Source organism: Choloepus didactylus, chromosome Y (genome assembly GCF_015220235.1).
Source record: "Choloepus didactylus isolate mChoDid1 chromosome Y, mChoDid1.pri, whole genome shotgun sequence".
Classification (NCBI taxonomy): Eukaryota; Metazoa; Chordata; class Mammalia; order Pilosa; family Megalonychidae; genus Choloepus; species Choloepus didactylus.
Window position 1 is genome coordinate 33034723 of NC_051335.1, and position 22740 is coordinate 33057462.

Below are 22740 nucleotides of genomic sequence, written 5' to 3' on the forward strand. Positions count from 1 at the left end.
GAAGACAGCCAATAAAATCAAAATCATATTTAGAGGCACACTTTTATCTGTGTATGGAAATATAAATAAATAATTTAAATAATAGTGAGGGTATCCCAGCTAAAGCATCTAAGTGAGGTCAGTGAAAGGAAGTTCTGGGCGGCTCAGGGCGGCACCCGTACGTTTTAGCCTAATGGGACCACGGGCGAATCCAGAGGACCACTCCTGACATGTGACCAAGGTAAAAGGGAAAAGGCGCAACGCGCGCGGATGACGTCATTTTTGCGCGACTCTTCTTTTTGGAGTTGAGTTCCTGGGCTCCTCTTCTGAACTATGCCTAAAGTAGTGTCGCGGTCGGTGGTCTGCTCCGATACTCGGGACCGGGAGGAATATGACGACGGCGAGAAGCCGCTCCACGTCTACTACTGTTTATGCGGCCAGATGGTCCTGGTGCTGGGTGAGTAGTTGGGAGTTGGGGTGTGTGTGTGTCGGGGCGGGGGCATCTACAAAGAACGGAACTGGAACTTCGGGTTCTTGAGAGCGAACTTTCTCTGGCTGTTTTCTGGGAGCCACGTCTCCTTGAAGATTGGTAGGCTCTCCCTCTCCATCAGAATCCCGCTTATGCATCCCCGCCCCACTCCCTGGGGATCTTTTCTGTTTACCTTTGTGATTCTGTATCCGTACCCCTCCGCCCTCAAAACTACACTCTCTCCTTCAGAAAAAATCCTGTAACTCTCTCTCCTACTACTCTCTTTAAAAGCTACCGCCTCTAGAAACTTTATAGCTTTCTACCCTCCCTTCATCCTACTTTCCCCTCAAGCTATAATCCCATTTCTTTGCTGCTTTTATAGCAAAACTCCTCAGTTACCTATAATGGCTGTCTCTACATTCTCACTTCCCATTCCCTCTTGACCCTATTTCAGGCAGGCTTTCCTTCCCACCGCACCATACCTTGATTACTAACTGTACTCCATGTTGCCAGTTCCAGTGGTCAGTTATCAATGCTCATCTTAAACCCCGTCTCAGTAGCATTTGACAGAGATCATACCCTCCTTGAAATGCTTCCTTCATTTGCTTATAATATACAGTCTCCTTATTTTCCTCCCACCTTGAATTTTGCGCCTTCTCATGTGTGGCTCCCTTTTCTCTCTCAGACTTTTAGGCGTCGCAAGACCCTAGGGCTCAGTCCTCTGACCTATTCTCAATCTGTACTTACTTCCTAGGTGATCTCAACCAGTCCCAAGCTTTAAATAGCCTCTAAATGCTGAGGACTCCCAAATGTTCATCCTTAACCTGGACATCTCCTCAAACTCCAATTGCCTATTCAGCATTGCCACTCGGATGGCTAATAGGTCTCTCAAATATATCATGTTCAAAATTAAATTTGTGATCTCTTACTACTCCCTGCCCTCCAACTGTTCCTTTCGTAGTCTTCTCTGTTGCAGTCAGTAGTACCACTATTTCCCTCCAGCTATAACTCCATTTCTTTGCTTAAAGCGAAACTCCTCAGAAGAGTTTCCTAAATTGGCTGTCTCCACGTCCTCACTTTCCATTCTATTTTTTTATTAGGGAAGTTGTAGGTTTGTAGAAAAATCGTGCATAAAATACCGAGTTCCCATATACCACCCCCATTCTATCTTGGCCCCACTTTAGGCAGCTTTTCTTTCCCACCTCACCATCTAAACCATACCTAGGTTACTAACTGAATTCCATCGTAGCTTAGATCAAAAACCTGGAATCATTTTTTTAAGAATGGTTTTATTCAGACACCATATACTCCATCCTAAGTGTACAGTCAGTGGGGTATAATCACATAGTTGTGCATGTAATCATTCTTTTTTTTTAAAAAAAATTTAACTTTATCAAAAAATTAAAAAACAATGAAAAAACATTTCAAACAAAGCCAAAACAAAGGAATAAGAAAAAACAAATAACCTAAAATAACTACATTGCTTCCAACATGTTCTTACCCTATCGCAAAAAAATAAACAGACCATAACCCACCAAAGGAATAAGAAAAACAAATAACCTAAAATAACTATATTTCTGCAAACTTGTTCCTACCATACCCCCCAGAAATTAACAAACCATAGTTGTTCCTGAGCATCGTTTACCCTCCATAACTTATGTGTTCTTATTAGGCATGTAATCATTCTTAACTCCTTTCTTTCTCATATCTTATATCTATCCCATCCATCAAGAAATCTTGCAGGCATGTCCTTGAAAATCTATCCAGAATCTGACCACTTTTTACCACCTCCCTTTCTACCACTCTTGTTCAAGCCACTATCAACACTCACCTGGATTGGTGCAATAGTCTCTTGCTCTCCCTGCCCCCACTCTTTGTTCCCACTAGTCTATTTTCCACACAGCAGCCAAAGTCACTTTCCTGTTCAAAACTGGTGATTTCCTACGACCCCTAGAATAAAACCAAAGTCGATATCAAGACCCCACATGATCAGGCCCCTAGCACTTCTCAGACTTCATCTCCTGATACTCTCCCTTGCTCACTGCACTCAGTGTCCTTCTTGCTTTTTCTCTACCATGTCAAAAATGTTCCTGCCCCAGGGCTGTTAGACTTGGTACTTCTGTCTTGAACACTCTTATCTCAATGCTCCCTCACTTCATTCAGGTCCCTGCTCAAATGTCACTTCTTCAGGGAATTCTTTCCTGACTACCTTGTCTAAAGAGCAACCCTGTTGCTCTTTGTCCTCTTAACCTGCCTCATTTTTCTGGGTAGCACTTATCACTATCTGAGATTGCTATGTATCCTCTTACCCTGCCTAAATTTTGTTGTTGCTAGCATTTGTCATTATCTGAGATCATCTTATGTAATTATCGTTTTTAAAACTTTTCTGCCTCCTCCACTAGAATGCTAGCTTTATCAGGGCAGGGACTTTGTCTGCTTTGTTCTTCACTGAATCTCCAGCACAGTGTTAGAGCAGTGCCTGGGACATACAGGACTCTTATACATTTATTGAATGAATGAATGAATGAATGGTAAGGAGATGTGGTAGAAAGAGCATGGGCTTTTGAATCATCTAGAGCTGTGTCTGAATTTTTGTTCTGCTTCTTACTAGAAGCCTGGCAGATCTTTTACCCTTTCTAAGCTTCAGTTCAGTTCCTTCATCTTTAAAGTAGGGATAATAAATGTCCACTTCAGTGGGTTGTTGTGAAGAGTGAAGTGTTCTCTAATTGCCCTCTCCACTTCGTGAATCACTCTGATTACTTGACTTTCTCTGTGATCCTTTAGGTACTTGATTTGTATTATATTAATTTTCCATCTGCTTTGTAACTGTATCTGATTTGTTTCCTGTATGTTTTCGTTGTTTTCCGATTAAAACTCCTCCAACTGGGATGGGTCATTTGCATACTGTCTATATCATATCATTTACTCTCTTTCTCTTTTCTTAGCACTTATCCACCACTCTCTTGATTGTCTCTTCTGACTAATGTATTATACTGCAAACCATGATCACAGAAATACCCATAGAAAACGCAAATTGCAGTGCTGGGAAGAACTTTTGAGATAATATTATCCACTTATCTTTCAAATGAGGAAAAAGATCGAGAAAGAGGAAATGATTTGCCAAACATCACAAGAGTAGTAACAGAGCTGAGACCAAAATGCACATCTGATACCAAGTCATTTTTAGTTGGAAAATTCAATAATAGACTTCAATAAGCATAGCAGTCACAGTAAAAAATTGCAGTGTCAGAGGCCCTACTGAAGACTTCTGATTGCTCCAGGGTATTTCTCAGTGCTCAAGTGACCAAATATTTCTCCATTCCTTCAGACTGTCAGTTAGAGAAATTGCCCATGAGGCCCCGGGATCGGTCCCGTGTGATTGATGCTGCCAAACACGCCCACAAGTTTTGTAACACAGAAGACGAGGAGACTGTGTATCTCCGGAGGTAAGAGGTTGATGCTCTTGGTCTAAGATTTCCCTGTTGTGTTGGGGTCTAGTTCTGAGTAATATAAATATTCCCTCTGGGATTTGACAGGTCCTCCAGTTGGACCCAACACTTTGACATATGTGGTAGTTCTCTAAATTCTGTTAATGCAGCAACATTTTTATTGTACTTTATTGAAATGATGTTAAGATGTGATTCTATTAACATTTGATAGCTATAATTTCGCTTTTTTGCAAGTAGAATTGATTCAAGCAACTGTAAGCTTTTGGAGCATACTGGGTGCCACGCACTGAGGTAGGGGCTGGATCTGTGAAGATGAATAACATATGGTCCCTACTATTAAAGAGCTCATGGTCCTGCAAGGGAACAAGCTACCTGTTGTTATATGATAGAATACTGGTGGTTTGAACAAAAGGCTATGAGAAAACAGATGAGAGTGGGCCATTCTGCCTGAATGAGGGTCAGGGAAGTCTCCAAAAGGAGGTGGCATTTGTGTTGGGCCTTGAGCTAGATTTCACCAATAGATGAGGGGGATGTCCTTATTACAGGTGGAGGGGCATGGAAGGATTAAAAGCATTAAACGTGGTATACTTGGGAAATTTGAATAGTCCTTTGTGACGGGAGCACAGCTTACTTTACAGGAAGGTTTTCAGGCATACTGGGTGAGGACAGAGTAAAATGCTGAAGTAGACAAATTTGGACTTTGTGTGGGCAGTGGAGAGCTATCACCATTTTTTTTCTGACTTAAACAACAGGAATTTATTGGCTCACGGCTTAGAGGCTTGAAGTCCAAAATCCAGGTTTCAGCAGGCCATGCCTTCTCTGAAATTTGTAGCATTCTGGTGGTGGCTTGCTGGCAGTCAGTTTCTGTCTCTATCATATGGTCTGTCTCTTTCTGTCTCCTCCTGTGGCTTCTGTTCCTGTGCAGGAATTTCCTTTGCTTATAAGGACTCCATTCACATGGGATTAAGGCCCACCCTGATACAGTTTGGCTTCATCCTAATAGGTTCTTCTAAGACCCTCTTTACAAAAGAGTTCACATCCACAGGACCAGTGGTTAGGACTTGAACATGTCTTTGTGGGGGGACATTGATTCAATCTACCACAACATCCAAATCAGTTTGGTGGGAAGTAGCACTGTGTATTTGCATTTTTGGTCTTCTAGATGACAGCAGCTTTATAGCCATATCCTGAACCTTCCTGTACTGAATCCTATTGTTTTCCCTAGAGATGGTCCTGGAATAGGTGCACCATTCACAGAATACATAGTTCTTTACTGCGAGAGCTACTGTGGAGAGAAACTGTGTTATTATGACAGGGCCAACCAATCAGAATTCAGAATATCTCCATCACACATCATTTGCCCCAAGGAAACTTGCATCAGCAAATGTGGGGCACTTTACCCATCTATAGCTAGAGGGTAGGCAGCATGCTCTGTGGGAATGAGCACCCCTTGATTGTCAGCTTATGATGGATTCAGAGATTGGTTCTGGATCTGTCGTGTCTGGGGGGGTACATGTAGAGGAGGGGTTTCGAGGCTGGGAGGTGTGCTTTTGAGTTCATTGGATTCTTGCCTTGTGTTGCATGTTGGGTATCCGTGCTGAATCTCTTTGGCATTCTGTCATGTCATTCTTCTACCACATGCTGTTTTAAGGAGGAATACTGAGGAAAATATTCAACTCTTCTGGTAGCCCATGTTCTCCAACACCCTACTACCACCTTGTTTTTTCTTCCTGCTTAACACAAGAAGCAAGCTGCCGGGTGAGATTTTTCTAACAGAATGTGTTTGTCTTTGCCAGAGTGGACAGAGGGTGATGTCATAGGAGCAGCCCGCTGGCTAGAATGGGATGGGAAAGAGACCCTTCCCTCTCTGACCCTATGCCTCAGTTCCTTCTGGTCTTTGGGGAGGAAGGGGCCTGGAGGCTTTCCTCCCTTTGGCGTGACTTCCTCTAGACCTAAAGGTGTGCCAGTCTCAAACTTGAAACTTGAAAAAAAGCAAGCTGCTATGTCTTTTACTCAAAAGTCATGTCTCTCTGTGCCCCTTCCCCCCATTCCTCTCCTGTGTAGAAAGGCCATGCTGCTCTGTGGGTGTTTGCTAGAAAAAGTAGTGGGCCGTGACCGAAGAAATGGGGGCTTGCTGCTGCTGGGTGCTCCGAGTTAGGGAGTTGCTGCTTTCCCAAGACAGGGCCTCAGGGACTTGGCAAAGCTGCTAGGGGACCAGGGTCATTTGCTCCCTAATTCTCACTTGCAAGGGGATGTGGTGTGCCCTGGAGCATGTGGCCTCTGTGCCCAGAGAGAATATGGATGGGAAAGGGCCCAGTGGGTGGCAGCCTTGGACACATTGCTGGTGGGAGTCCCACTTACTGAGCAATTACATCACTCACTCCCCAAGCTTTGTTTGCTTCCTGCAAGCAATGGATGAGGGAGTCGCTGTTATTCTTATTGCTTGGCAGGGACAAGCCATTCTTTTGCTGTTCGGGTAAGAGGACAAACTAAGTCATGTATGCCAGAAGCTTCTAAGGCTGGGAGCTGATTGCACTAGAGAAGGCCTGACAGGAAGCCCGGAGGACAGTGGGGTGGAAGCCTGTTCTCCTCTGCAAAGGTCCTGGGCCTTCCCACAGCTGCACCTGCCACTGTTGTCTTAGGTGAGGATGGGGTCTTCTTGCCTCCTGTCATTTGGGAGCCATCTCTCGTTGGCCGCCTGCCTGCTGACTCTACTTGTGTGTCAGAGGTGACTGCCCACAGCTCCCTCTTCACCGCCAGGTCCTCATTTGTCAAACTCATACACGGGGATGATGTTATACCTTTGGTGTAGTCAGGACAGGGCATAAGTTATTGTTTGTATAAAAAAGAATCATCTTCCCTATGTACATTAAGAAGAAAAAGGAAATGTCTGAATTGTATGGGAATAAAACTTGTTTGAAAATTTGGGGAAAAAAAGCACAAGTTCTCTATGTATGTCACCTAGGCTTTGGATGGCATCACTGTTTTTTTAAGCAAGGGAGTGACATGATTAGATCTATTTTAGATTTGGGATTCCTTGGTGTATATGGGGAAGGGATAAAATTACATAGAGTGTGGAGCAAGAAGTGGAGAGACTGAAGATGCAATACTGGGAAACACTGGCATTTAAAAATCAGACAAAATAATTGGAACAGAACCAGGAGAACCTGGGGGTGTGGAAGACAAAAGAGGAGAGAGTTTTAAGGAATGGGTGTGTCTGTGTGTGTGTTGGAGAGGAAGTTCATCAATGGGTGCCAAATGCCACAGAAAGGTCAATCTTAGGGAATTATGAAGTCCATCCATTCATTCAACTAATATTTCATTTACTGATCTCCTACTGTGTACCAGGTACTGTCCTAGAAGCTGGGATATACCAGGAAACAAGCCTTTATGGAGCTTGTATTATAATGCTGAGCCAGGAAAAGCTACAGGCTGAAAGTTAGCTGTGTTTATTTAAGAAACCAAGCTGTTGTCAGCCCACACTAATGAGAAGAGTTAGAAACCACTGTTAGGTTACTTTTAATAGCAAATCGGTATCAAGCACCATTGTGAGGCTGAAGAGAAAATTGGTTATAGATATGATACAACTGGGAGGGCAGATTATAAAGCTTGTAAAGTTCATAAAAGTAGGTCTGCCAGGAAACATCAGAAAATACCCCATCTGTGTATAGGAAGGTTTATAAATAACATGCCGTATCTAATGCTAATCCATTGTCTTGTGCTTGGTGTCCCTCCATTAACTTTTATTCATGTTTCTGATTTTGAAAATTATCAACTGACTGTCTTTAGGGTTACTAAAATGTTTATAAAGGTCTTTCTTTAATACAGAAAGTATCTGTGCCGGTTCGAATGTATTATGTCCCCCAAAACGCCATTATCTTTGATGCAGTCTTGTGTAGGCAGACGTATTAGTGTTGATTAGATTATAATTCTTTGATTGAGTGTTTCCATGGAGATGTGATCCACCCAACTGTAGGTGATAACTCTGATTGGATAATTTCCATGGAAGTGTGGCCCTGCCCATTTGGCATGGGCCTTGATTAGTTTACTAGGGCACTATATCAGCACTGACAGAAAGAGCGAGCTTGCTACAGCCAAGAGGGACACTTTGAAGAATGCATAGGAGCTGACAGAGGAGCTGCAACTTACGGAGACATTTTGGAGTTGGCCTTTGAAAGCAGACTTTTGCTCCGGAGAAGCTAAGAGAGGACAAACGCCTCAAGAGCAACTGAGAGTGACATTTTGAAGAGAAGCTGAAGCCTAGAGAGGAACGTCCTGGGAGAAAGCCATTTTGAAACCAGAACTCTGGAGCAGACGCCAGCCACATGCCTTCCCAGCTAATAGAAGTTTTCCAGATGCCATCAGCCATCCTCCAGTGAAGGTACCTGATTGTTGATGCATTACCTTGGACACTTTATGGCCTTAAGGCTGTAACTGTGTAACCAAATAAACCCACTTTTATAAAAGCCAATCCATTTCTGGTATTTTGCATCCCGGCAGCATTAGCAAACTGGAACAGTATCTAACAACACAGCTGAGCCATAGGCTCCTATGGCACCATAAGGCAGATGCCCTTAACTCTAATCCAGAAAACTGGTTGGTGGCCCTTGGCTGAAGTAAAAACCCAGATTCCAGTCAGCCTGATCTTGGAGGTGAGCCAGCTTCAGGCCCAGCCTTGATGTCAGTTACTGTCCAGGCTAGTGGCCTCTGGTCAAGTGACCCTGTTAGATCACAGAGTTCTTTAGAGTTTACCAGGAAGGCATGGTAAGCTTCCCTGTTAGTTGACGTAGTTCCTGCTCCAATCGTGAACAGTCTTTCCAAGGGCCCACCCTAGGGTGCTCGCCTGTTGGCCAGGGTGGAATTCTGGTCTGCTCTTCCCCTAAGTCTTCTTTATACAGCAGATTAAGGGGAGCACCTGTTATTGATAACGTAGCACTACACATGCTCTGGAGCCCGACATTTTCCACCTCCAAATCTCCATTCTAAAGTAACCCTCCTTTTGACACTGTCATTCCCTAGTATTTTCTTTCCACCACTTCCCCAAACAGCAGTGGGTGTTTTCTGTCCATATCCTTTGTTCACCATATCTTTCTTGATACTCACTCTCTCCTTGATTTCTATGGAGCTACTCTTGTGATTCTCCTTCTATTCTTTGGCCTTATCAGTCTTCTTACGGATTCTTATTATTCTGCCTGTCCCTTAAATGTTGGTATTCCCTGGGGTTCTGACTTTGATTTTGTTCCCTTTCTCTTTATACTCTACTCGGGCATTCTCCTTACCATCCTTGGCATCAGTTAAAATTATATGCTGATGACTTCAAAATCTAGATCTGCCCACATTTTTCTCTTGCACCCCAAAACTGTGTATCTAGCTGCCTACTCTGCCTCTTCATCTGGATGTCCTATGTCAGATCCAATGTGACCAAGGCCTAACCCATTATTTTCTCTGTTGTAGAAAATATTGCAGATTGGTTTACTCATCCTCACTTTAACACTCCTCTATTATACTCTCCTATATAATAGTGTCTGTGAAGTTAGGGTTTATATTTCAGCACCCCCCCCCCCAACAACTAAGATTCTGCATATGTCTTATCTTTTACCAAGCAAAAAGGATAGAAGTAGAAGTTACTGGGTGAGGAAAGCCCCTGTTCCTCCTATCCTTATCCTTCCTGCTTTTTGGAAAGTGGACATAATAATTGGAGCACCAGCAGCCATTCTGGAACTGGGAAGGAAAAGCCACAAGAATTGCAGAGCCTTTACCCTACTGTCCTTGAGTCCCTTAACCAATGCCAGGAACCACCTTCCTCTGAACTTCTTTTACATGAGAAAACAAACTTGTGTTTAAGCCATTGCAGTTAAGTCTCTGTTACTATCAGCCAAATACAATTCCTTGATTTTCTTCCTCCTATAATGAATGACACCATTATTCATGCAGTGACCCAAGCCAGAAATCTGGGGGTGACTCCTCACTTTGTCTCACCATTCCCCCCTCCCTCCCCTGACCATCTCCTGCACACATTCAGTCACTCACCATGTACCGTTGATTCTACCTTCTAATCTCTCTTGTGACTTCCCCCTTCTGTTCAGCCTTCCTACACTGCCATCATTCAGGTATTCAACACTGCTTGCTTGCTTGAGTTATTGGAGTGGCCCCTCAATTGGTCTTTTTGCCTTTGGTTTTGCTCTCCTCCAATCTATCCTCTACTGCCTGAGATATATAAAATGCATATTGCCAGTCCCTTGCTTAAAATATTACAGTGACTTTTTACCTACAGCAGTGGCTTTCAAAAATTTTTAGACAATGAATCCTTTCTTCAGATGAAATCTCACCCAGAAGTATAAACAAATAAGACTGTTAAGCAGGAAGCTCCTCTGATTGGTGAAGACTCAAGCCTAGTCCATTAAAGACTCCTTTCCCTTTCCCTATTCTATTGCACTTAGAGGTTATTGTAGAGCACAGTTTTCAAATTCCTTGTTAACAGGATAAAATCCAAGCCCAAATCAAGGTGTCTTCAAGATGATGCTTTCTTCCTGAAGACTGGCTGCTCGTGGTCCTTGCCCCTTGCTTCCCCTGTCATATGGCAATGCGCATGGTAGCCTCTCCTGGCCTCTCCCTTCTCTTCTGATTTACATTGACTTGGTTTCTGGCTGCTCCCTCTATGGCTTCTTCTCTCTCTGTGACCTTCCCTATAAGGCCTTCAGTAATAGGATTAAGACCCATCCTGGGCCACACCTTATCTCAATCTCATCAAAAGCTCCTATTTACAAGAGTTCATACCCACAAGGATGTATTAAGTTTAAGAACATGTTGTTCTGGGGTACATAGCTCCAAACCACCACACTTCCCAATCTGGATGTTATTTATTTCTTTTTCTTGCATAATTGTCCTAGCTAGAACCTCCATTATGATGTTGAATAGAAGTGGTAAGAGCAGATATCCTTGTCTTCTCCCTGATCTTAGGGAAGGAAGATTTCAGTCTTTCACCATTAGCTACAGGCTTTTCATGGATGGCTTTTATCAGATCGAGGATGTTCCTTTTTCCTAGTTTGTTCTGTGTTTTCTCACAAAATTTGCATTTTGTCAAATGCTTTCTTTGGTATCTGTGCTATGATCATGTATTTTTTCTCTTTTATTCTACTAATATGTATATTATATTGATTGAAGATTTTGCCTCTTATTCTTGGTCTTCAGTTTTGTTGTCTTTTTCTGGTTTTGGTATCAAGGTAATACTTACCTGATAGCATGAGTTGGAAAGTGTCCCCATTCTTCTTTTGGAGGAATGTGAATTCTTTAAACTTTTGGTAGAATTCACCAGTGAAGTCACTGGTGTTTCTAGGGATTTCTCCATTTCATATAGATTATGTAATTTGTTAGCATATAATGGTTTTAAAGTATTCCCTTTGTGCCAGTTTGAATGTATTATGTCCCCCGAAATGCCATTATCTTTGATGTAATCTTGTATGGGCAGATGTTATCAGTGTTGATTAGATTGTAATTCTTTGAGTGTTTCTGTGGAGCTGCGTCCCACCCAGCTGTGGGTGATGACTCTGATTGGATAATTTCCATGGAGGTGTTGGCCCACCCATTCAGGGTGGGTCTGAATTAAATTACTGGAGCACTATATGAGATCAGACAGAAGGAGCAAGCTGCTACAGCCAAGAGGGACACTTTGAAGAAAGCACAGGAGCTGCAGATGAGAGACAGTTTGAAGATGGCCATTGAAAGCAGACTCTTGCTCTGGAGAAGCTGAGAGAGGACAAATATCCCAAGTGCAACTAATAGTGACATTTTTGAGGAACTGCAGCCTAGAGAAGAACATCCTGGGAGAAAGCCATTTTGAAACCAGAACTTTGGAGCAGACGCCAGCCATGTGCCTTCCCAGCTAACAGGTTTTCCGGACACCATTGGCCATCCTCCAGTGAAGGTACACTTTGTTGATGGACACTTTATGGCCTTAAGACTGTAACTGTGTAACCAAATAAACCCCCTTTTATAAAAGTCAATCCATTTCTGGTGTTTTGCATTCCAGCAGCATTAGCAAACTAGAACACCCTTATAATACTTTTTATATTTGTAAGAATGGTAGTACTCCCTTGATTTTTTTTGTTTTGTTTTGTTTTCATTTTTAAATTTTTATTGTAACATAGGCAACACAAAATTTCCCATTTAAACCATTTCCATGTGTACAATTCAGTGATATTTCATTCCCAATATTGTGTTTCCATTACCACCATCTATTATCAAACCCTTTTCAATACCTCCAAAAGAAATTCTGTACCTATTAAGCAGTGGCACCCTGTGACGGTTTGGAGGATTTATAGACACCAGAAGATCATGTTCTTAAAGCTAATCATTGTGGGTGGGGCCTTTTGATTAGGTTATTTCAGACAAGGCATGCCCTAGGTGGGTCCTAATCCTCTTACTAGAGTCCTTTATAAGAGGATGAAATTCAGAGATAGAGGCATACAGAAAGACAGAAGCATACAGGGAGAAAGACACAGAAACAGAAGTCACTGAAGCCAGAAACTGGAAACAAAACCCGGAAGAGAAGGGAGTGACCAGCAGATGCTGCCATGTGCCTTGCCATGTGACAGAGGAGTCTAGAATCGTTGGCAGCCTGTCTTCAGGAAGAAGGTATTGTCTTGATAATGCCTTCATTTGGACGTTTTCATGGCCTCGGAACTGTAAGCTTGTAAACTGATAAATCCCCATTGTTAAAAGTCGGCCAATTTCTGGTATACTGCATTTCAGCAGTTTTGTAAACTAAAACATACCCCATTCCCCAATACCACCACTCCCCATGCAACCCCTGGTAATCTGTAATCTACTTTCTGTCTTGAATTTGCTTTTCTAAGTATTTCATGTAACAGAAACTGTACAGAATTTGTCCTTCTGTGGCTTATTTGACTCAACATGATATCTTTAAGGTTTATCCATGTTGTAGCATGTCCTTGAACATATAAAAGTGTTTAATTTTGATGGTCGATTTTATCTAGTTTTTCTGTTGTTGCTCATATTTTTGTTATCATATCTAAGAACTCACTACAAAATCCAAGGTTATGAAGGTTTTCCCCATTGTTTTCTTCTAAGAGTTTTAAGGGTTTATACTTATGTTTAGGTCCTTGACCTATTTAGAGTTAATTTTTGTATATCATGTGAGGTAGTTGTCCAGTGTAATTCTTTCACATGTGTCTATCCAGTTTTTCCAGCACCATTTGTTGAAGAGACTATTCTTTTCCCATTAAGTGGATTGACACTCTTGTACAAAATCAGTTGACCATAAAACTGTGGTTTTTTTCTGAGCTCTTCATTCTATTATATTTGTCTGTTTGTCTGTCTTATATCAGTAGCACACTGTCTTGATTACTGTGGTTTTGTTGAAATCGGGAAGTGAGGTCCTTCAACTGTTCTTTTTCAAGATGGGTCTGAATTATGAGGGCCCCTTGCAATTCTATGTGAAATTGTTGATTGGCTTTTCCATTTTTGCCAAATGGCTACTGATTTTTTAAAAATCTGGATTGCTTTGAAGCTGTAGATTTTTTTGGTAGTATTGACATCTTAACAATATTAAGCCTTCCAATCCATGAACAGGGGATGTATTTCCATTATTTAAGTCTTGTTTAATTTCTTTCAATAATTTTTTTAACTTTTTATTTTGAAATGATTTCAAACTTACAGGACAGTTAAAAAATAAAATGAATCCCATTCAGAGAACTCAGCCTACCCCTATTCCCCACCCCCGATACCCAGATCCACAAATTTTAACATTTGACACATTTGTGGTATCATTTTGTCATCTATTTTTCTATCTACCTATTCATCTGTTTATCATTCCATTTTCTGAAAATGAGTGTAAGTTGTCTGTATCATGCTCCTTGAACACTTAATACTGCCATGTACATTTCCTAAGAACAAAGATATTTACTTGTATAACCACCTTGAATACAGTTATCAGGTTCAAGAAATTCAGCATTGATGTAAAGCTTTTATTCTATATTCAAGTTTTTCCATGTGTCCCAATAATGTCCCTTTGAACATTTTCTCCTCCCTTGTTAGATCCCATCCAGTATCATGTATTGCATTTCATTGTCATTGTCTTTTTTAAAAATTTTTATTTTATTGAGATTGTTCACATACCATACAATTATCCAAACATCCAAAGTACACAATCATTGCCCAGAGTAGACAGATGTACAGCTGTGCATCTATCACTACAATTATTTTTTTTCAATTTTTAGAACATTTTCATTACTCCAGAAAAGAAATAAAGACCAAAAAAAGAAAAATCCTCCCACCCCCCATCCACCCCCCTCCATTATTGACTCATAGTATTGGTTTAGTACGTTTGTTATTGTTGATGAAAAAATGTTAAAATACTACTAACTGTAGTACATAGTTTGCAATAGGTATGTTTTCCCCTATATGCCCCTCTATTATTAACTTCTAGTTATAGTGTCATATATTTGTTCTAGTTCATGAAAGAGATTTCTAATATTTTACAGTTAATCACGGGCATTGTCCACCACAAGATTCACTGTTTTATACATTCCCATCTTTTAACCTCCAACTTTCCTTCTGGTGACCTACGTGACTCTAAGCTTCCCCTTTCCACCACATTAACACACCATTCAGCACTGTTGGTTATTCTCGCAATAACGTGCTACCATCACCTCTGTCCATTTCCAAACACTTAAGCTGAACCTAGTTGAACATTCTGCTCATAATAAGCAACTGTGAGGAGAACCTAAGACGGCGGCTAGGAGAGACAGGGTAAAAAAACACCTCCATGGAAAATACTAGATAAAAGCCAGAAAGTGACCCAGAACACCAGTTCCAGCGATGCACCAGCTGGACAAGGTCTGCTAAATCCACAGGGACCGTGCACTTGGTGAAACCAGGAGTCTGCGTTCTGAAACGAGTGAGTAAGCCACTGAATGTCCGGCAGCCACACTGCAGTGTGGAGAAACCATGGGTTGATGTTTGGAGGCAGACTAGTTCTTTTTTAAAAAAACCCAAAAGCAGCTGCAGACACGGCAGCGAGAACCACACAGTGAAGTGTGGCAGGAAAGGGCTGTGTGAGTGCTTCAATATCTGGCGTGGGAGATAGCCTTTCACGTACCCACTGCTAGTTGTCTCGGAGCGAGCAGGGCAGAGGGGAGCCAAAAGAGGAAAAAACCCACGCCCCTTGCAGCCATCTTCCCAGCAGGCTAGGAACGCTTCTGCCTGGCGCCTAAGCCACAGCCCAGAGCCACGCTAAGGGACCCAGTGTGACGGGAAGTGTTTCTGGCAAGACCGCGCACACGCCACAATATCGGGCATGGACAATAGCCTTTCATGCACCGACAGCTAATTGTCCTGGAGCTGGGAAGGTGGAGCTGTGCAAAAAGGGGGAAATTAACACGCCCCATTCAGCCATCTTTACAGCAGGCTGGGAATGCCCCTGCACAGCCTGGCAGCCCAGGGCTTCCCTTGAGGGATGGCACGCACTTGTGATGTAGCACAATCTTCCCTCAGCAGAGGCCCTAGAAGGGCATGGCTGGGAAGAGGAACCCACCTGGAAATCCCAGGGACTCTAGGCCAATACCAAGGACTTGTGGATCAGCGGCAGAGACAATCTGTGGCGAGACTGAAATGAAGGTTTAGACTCTTACAACAGCCTTAAATCTCCAGGAACACCTGAGAGGTTTGATTATTAAAGCTGCCCTGCCTCCCTAACCGCTCAGACACATGTCCCACATTCAGGGAGGACAGCACCAACAACACACCCAAACTTGGTGCGCCAATTGGACCCCACAAGAACCAGACCCCCACACACCACAAAGACAAAGTTGGGGAGAACTGACTTGAGGGGAATAGGTGACTTGCGGACACCATCTGCTGGTTAGTTAGAGAAAGTGTACACAACCAAGCTGTAGATCTGACAAATTAGAGATTGGTGTCTGAATAATCCTTCATATCCTAAAAGAACCCTATCAAGCAAAGCAAATGCCAAGAGCCCAAAAACAACAGAAAATTTTAAAGTGTGTGAAAAAACCAGATGATATGGAAAACCCAAACCAAAATACCCAAATCAAAAGATCAGAGGAGACACAGTACTTGGAGCAATTAATCAAAGAACTAAAGACAAACAACGAGAGCATGGCACAGGATATAAAGGGCATGAAGAAGACCCTAGAAGAGCATAAAGAAGAAATTGCAAGAATAAATAAAAAAATAGATGATCTTATGGAAATAAAAGAAACTGTGGACCAAATTAAAAAGATTCTGGATACTCATAGTACAAGACTAGAGGAAACTGAACAACGACTCAGTGACCTCGAGAACCAAAGAACTGAAAATGAAAGAACAAAAGAAAGAATGGGGGAAAAATCGAAAAAATCTAAATGGATCTCAGGGATATGATAGATAAAATAAAATGTCCAAATATAAGATTCTTTGGTGTATCAGAAGGGAAGAGAAGGGTAAAGGTCTAGAAAGAGTATTCAAAGAAATTGCTGGGGAAAACTTCCCAAACCTTCTACACAATATAAATACACAAAGCATAAATGCCCAGCAAACTCCAAATAGAATAAATCCAAATAAACCCACTCCAAGACATATTCTGATCAGACTGTCAAATACTGAGGAGAAGGAGCAAGTTCTGAAAGCAGCAAGAGAAAAGCAATTCATCACATACAAAGGAAACAACATAAGACTAAGTAGTGACTACTCAGCAGCCACCATGAAGGCGAGAAGGCAGTGGCATGACATATTTAAAGTTCTGAGAGAGAAAAATTTCCAACCAAGAATACTTTATCCAGCAAAACTCTCCTTCAAATTTGAGGGAGAGCTTAAAATTTTCACAGACAAATGCTGAGAGATTTTGCTAATAAAAGACCTGCCCTACAAGAGATACTAAAGGGAGCCCTACTGACAGAGAAACAAAGAAAGGAGAGAGAGATGTAGAGAAATTTAACAGACATATATAGAACATTACATCCCAAATCACCAGGATACACATTCTTCTCTAGTGATCACGGAACTTTCTCCAGAATAGACCATAGGCTAGGACATAAAACAAGCCTCAATAAATTTAAAACAATTAAAATTATTCAAGGCACATTCTCCGACCACAGTGGAATACAAATAGAAGTCAATAACCATCAGAGACGTAGAAAATTCACAAACACCCGGAGGTTAAAAATGAGGGGGAGATGAAAACATTCCCGGATAATCAAAAGCTGAAGGACTTCCTCACCAGTAGATCAGCAGATAATAAAAAATATATTTACAGCCTCCCCCTCCCCAGCCTCAAGGATCTGGGGGAAGGTGCAGATGTGTTGGACATCCTCACCTGGACTGGTGTTGATGTTGTCACAAACATTGGGACTGGCGGTTTGATGTGCTGAGCCCTCGAGCATGGGACTTGCCCTTATGAAGCTCATTACCACAAAGGAGAGTCTAAACTTGTATGTAATGGTGCCTAAGAGTCTCCCCCTGAGTACCTCTTTGTTGCTCAGATGTGGCTCTCTCTCTCTCTAACTGAGCCATCTCGACAGGTGAACTCGCTGCCCTCCCCCCTACGTGGGACCCGACTCCCAGGGGTGTAAATCTCCCTGGCAACGCAGAGTATGACTCCCGGGGATGAATGTGGACCCGGCATCGTGGGACTGAGAGTATCTTCTTGACCAAAAGGGGGATGCAAAATGAGACGAAATAGTTTCAGTGGCTGAGAGATTCCAAATGGAGTCGAGAGGTCACTCTGGTGGACATTCTTATGCACTATATAGATAACACCTCTTAGGCTTTAATGTATTGGAATAGCTAGAAGTAAATACCTGAAACTACCAAACTCCCACCCAGCAGTCTGGACTCCTGAAGACAATTATATAATAATGTAGATTACAAGGGGTGACAGTGTGATTGTGAAGACCTTGTGGATCACACCCCGTTTATCTAGTGTATGGATGAGTGGAGGAATGGGGATAAAAACTAAAGGACAAATGGGGTGGGATGGGGGGATGATTTGGGTCTTCTTTTTTCACTTTTATTTTTTATTCTTGTTCTGGTTCTTTCTGATGTAAGGAAGATGTTCAGAGATATATTGTGGTGATGAACGCATAACTATGTTATCATACTGTGGACAGTGGATTGTATATCATGGATGATTGTATGGTGTGTGAATGTATTTCAATAAAACTGAATTTAATAAAAAAAAAAAAAGAAAGAAATGCTAAAGGGAATTGTGCAGGCTGAAAGGAAGGGACACTAAACAATTGACTGAAACCACATGAAGAAATAAAGATTTCCAGTAAAGATCACATGGTAAATATAAATACCAATACTACTGTATTTTTTATTTGTAACTCCACTATTTACTTCCTACAGGAACTAAAATACATAAAGTATAATGATAAATCAGTGGTTTTGGACTCAATGTAAAATATGTAATTTTTTACTAGGACTACATAAAGGTGGGGGAAAGGAGGAGTATCGGAACATAGTTTATGTGTCCTATTGAAGTTAAGTTGGTATCAAGGAAAACAAGATTGTTATAGACTTAAGATGTTAAATTTAAGCCCCATGGTAAACACAAAGAAAGTATCAGCGAATATGATCATAGAAACAAAAAGTGGAGTATGGGTTATGAGAAGTGGGGAAAGAGGCAATGGGGAATTAATAAGAAATGAGTGTAGGGTTTCTATTTGGAGTGAAGGGAAATTTCTAGTAATAGATGGTGGGAAGGTGATGGCATTGCAAAATTGTGAATGTGATTAATCCCACTAAATGGAATGCTTGGGAGGGGTTGGAATGGGAAGATTTATGCTGTAAATATGTTTCCACAATTGAAAAATAAGACAGTCTAAATAGATAATGACAATTAAATGCCATAGATGATCCTGGATGAGATCTAAGAATAGAGGAGAAAAGTCTCAAAAGGACACAATTGGGACATAAGAAAAAAAATGAAATATAGAATGTAAGCTTTATATCAATGTTAAATTTCTTGAACTTCTTAAGTACTCTTAATGTGATTACATAAATGAATATTCTTGTTCATAGGAAATGTATATGTGAATTATTTTATTTGTTCAAGGATGTGTGCAACTTGCTCTCATATGTTCAGAAGACAGAGCAATAGATGACGGATGATAGACAAGGATGGAGGGAGAGAGGGAATGAAAGAAATGGTTAAGTGACAAAATATTAAAGTTGGTAGATCGGGGTATCAGTGGAGGGGGGTTGGGGTATGCTGGAGTTCTGTGTATGGGGTTTGTATGATTTTTGCAACTGTTCCTGTAAGTTTGAATTTATTTCAAAATAAAAATTAAAAAAAGAATAAGCAGCCACTCCCCATTCTTTAGCCTTGTTCTATATCCTAGTAACTTATATTTCATGTCTATGAGTTTACATCTTATAATTAGTTCATATCAGTGAGACCATGCAGTATTTATCTTTATGTGCCTGACTTATTTCACTCAATATAGTTTCCTCAAGGTTTCTTCCTCAACCTGTTTTTTTTTAAGACGGTTTTGTTCACCCACCATACATTTCGTCCTAAGTAAACAATCGATGGTTCCCTGTATAATCACATATCTATGCATTCACCACCATCACCACTATCTATATAAGGACATCTCCATTTCTTCCACAAAGAAGGAAGAAGAGTTAAAGAATGTAGAGAGACAAAAGAAAAAGAAAAAAATTTTAAAAATGACAGCTAAAAAGCAGCAGAAGGAAAAATAGAATTAAACTAAAGTAGAATAAAAGAGTTATACAACATCACCAATGCCAAGACTCCCATACCCCTCCCTTATGTCCCCCTCGTATAGGCATTTAGCTTTGGTATATTGCCTTTGTTATATTAAAGGAAGCATAATATAATGTTTTTGTTAACTATAGTCTCTAGGTTGCATTGATTGTATTTTTCCCCAATACCACCCCATTTTTAACACCTTGCAAGGTTGACATTCATTTGTTCTCCCTCATGTAAATACATATTTGTACGTTTTATCACAACTGGTGAGCACTCTAGGTTTCACTGAGTTGTACAGTCCCAGTCTTTATCTTTCCTCTTTCCTTCTGGTGTCCCACATGCTCCTAACCTTCTTTCAACTATACTCACAGTCATCTTTGTTCAGTGTACTTACATTGTTGTGCTACTGTCACCCAAAATTGTGTTCCAAACCTCTCACTCCTGTCTTTTCCTATCTGTCTGTAGTGCTCCCTTTAATATTTCCTGTAGAGGAGGTATCAAACGCCATTATCTTTGATGTAATCTTGTGTGGGCAGACGTATCAGTGATGATTAGATTGTAATTCTTTGAGGGATCCATGGAGATGCGACCCACCGAACTGTGGGTGATAACTCTGATTGGATAGTTTCCATGGAGTTGTGACCCCACCCATTCAGGGTGGGTCTGAATTAGTTCACTGCAGCACTATAGAAGCTCAGACAGAAGGAGCGAGCTGGCTATAGCCAAGAGGGACACTTTGAAGAATGCACAGAAGTTGAGAGCAGCTGCAGATGAGAGACAGTTTGAAGATGGCCGTTGTTCTAGTTTGCTAATGCTGCAGAACGCAAAACACCAGAGATGGATTGGCTTTTATAAAAAGAGGGTTTATTTGGCTACACAGTTACAGTCTTAAGGCCATAAAGTGTCCAAGGTAACACATCAGTAATCGGGTACCTTCACTGGAGGATGGCAAATGGCATCCAGAAAAACCTCTGTTAGCTGGGAAGGCATGTGGCTGGCATCTGCTCCAAAGTTCTGGTTTCAAAATGGCTTTCTCCCAGGACGTTCCTCTCTAGCAAGCTTGCTCCTCTTCAAAACATCACTCACAGCTGCACTGAGTTCCTTCTCTTTGAGTCAGCTCATTTATATGGCTCCACTGATCAAGGCCCACCCTGAATGGGTGGGGCCATGCCTCCATGGGAATATCTCATCAGAGTCATCACCCACAGCTGGGTGGGGCACATTCCAAGCAAATCTAATCAGCACCAAAACATCTGCCCCACAAGACTACATCAAAGATAATGGTGTTTGGGGGACACAATACATTCAAACCGGCACAGCCGTTGAAAGCAGACTCTTGCTCCAGAGAAGCTAAGAGAGGACAAATGCCCCAAGAGCAACTGAGAGTGACATTGTTGAGTAACTGCAGCCTAGAGAGGAACGTCCTGGGAGAAAGCCATTTTGAAACCAGAACTTGGAGCAGATGCCAGCCATGTGCCTTCCCAGCTAACAGAGGTTTTCCGGACACCATTGGCCATCCTCCAGTGAAGATACCCTTTATTGATGGACACTTTATGGCCTTAAGACTGTAACTGTGTGACCAAATAAACCCCCTTTTATAAAAGCCAATCCATTTCTGGTGTTTTGCATTCTGGCAGCATTAGCAAACTAGAACAACTAGCTTTTGATTATCTCTAGGTCCCCTATATTCTACATTATAAGACACTTATTTTAAGTTCTTCACAGAGTTCATATTAGTGGTAACATACAATATCTCTTCTTTTGTGTCTTGATGTCTGGTTTTCAGAGGAACTGCCAAACTGTCCTCCAGATTGGCTATACCATTATACAGTCCCACCAGCAATGAATAAGAGTTCCAATTTCTCCAGATCCTCTACAGAATTTGTAGGTTCCTGTTTGTTTAATGGCAGCCATTCTAATTGGTGTGAGATTATATTTCATTGTGGTCTTGATTTGCATCTCCCTAATAGGTAGTGAAGATCAACATTTTTTGATGTGTTTTTTAGCCATTTGTATTTCCTCTTCAGGGAAATGTCTTTTCTTATCTTTTGCCCGTTTTATAATTGGGCTGTTTGTAGTATTAGGATTTCTTTATAAATGCAAGATATCAGTCTCTTATCAGCTACATGGTTTCCAAATATTTTCTCCCATTGAGTTGGCTGCCTCTTTGCCTTTTTGACAGATTCCTTTCAGGTACAGAAATGTTTAAGTTTGAGGAGTCTCCAATTTATCTATTTTTTCTTTTGTTGCTGGTGCTTTGGGTGTAAGGTCTAAGAAGCGACCTCCTAATATGAGGTATTGAAGGTGTTTCCCTACATTATCTTCTAGGAGTTTTATGGTACTGTCTCTTATATTGAGGGCTTTGATCCACTTTGAGTTAATTTTTATTTAAGGTGTGAGGTAGGGGTCCTCTTTCATTCTTTTGGATATGGATATCCAGTTCTCCCCGCCCCATTTTTTGAAGAGACTGTTCTGTCCCAGTTCAGTGGATTTGGGAACCTTATGAAAAATCAGTCAACCGTAGATCTTGCAGTCTGTTTCAGAATTCTCAGTTCAAATCCATTGATCAATGTGTCTGTCTTTGCGGTAATACCATCCTGTTTTGACTACTGTGGCTTTATAGTAAGCTTCAGTGTCAAGAAGTGTAAATCTTCCCACTTTGTTTTTTTTAGAATATTTTTAGCAATTTGAAGCATCCTTCCTTTCCAAATAAATTTAATAACTAGCTTTTCCAATTCTGCAAAGTAGGTTGTTGGAATTTTTTTTCTGTTTTTTTTTAATAATTCAATTTTATTGAGATATATTCACATATCATGCAGTCATACAAAGTGTACAATCAGTTGTTCACAGTACCACTATATAGTTGTGCATCAACACCAAAACTAAATTTTTTAATAATTCAATTTTATTGAGATATTTTCACATATCATACAGTCATACAAAGTGTACAATCAGTTGTTCACAGTACCACTATATAGTTGTGCGTCTGTGCCGGTTTGAATGTATTATGTCCCCCAGAAAAAGCCATTTTCTTTGATGCAATCTTGTGGGGCAGACATAATAGTGGGGATTAAGTTGGAACGTTTGGATTAGGTTGTTTGCATGGA

The 22740-nt window shown here is 41.2% G+C and overlaps 1 protein-coding gene across 1 annotated transcript in view; it reads left to right on the forward strand.

The window, feature by feature from the left end:
* Positions 1 to 272: 272 nt before the first annotated feature.
* Positions 273 to 22740, forward strand: part of CYHXorf56 (chromosome Y CXorf56 homolog) — a 109653-nt gene continuing 87185 nt past the window's right edge. Inside the window, exons 1-2 of the mRNA XM_037822875.1 lie at positions 273 to 436; positions 3777 to 3894. Of these exons, the coding sequence (XP_037678803.1) occupies positions 313 to 436; positions 3777 to 3894 (242 nt within the window). The 5' untranslated portion in view covers positions 273 to 312. The remainder of the gene's footprint in view (positions 437 to 3776; positions 3895 to 22740) is intronic.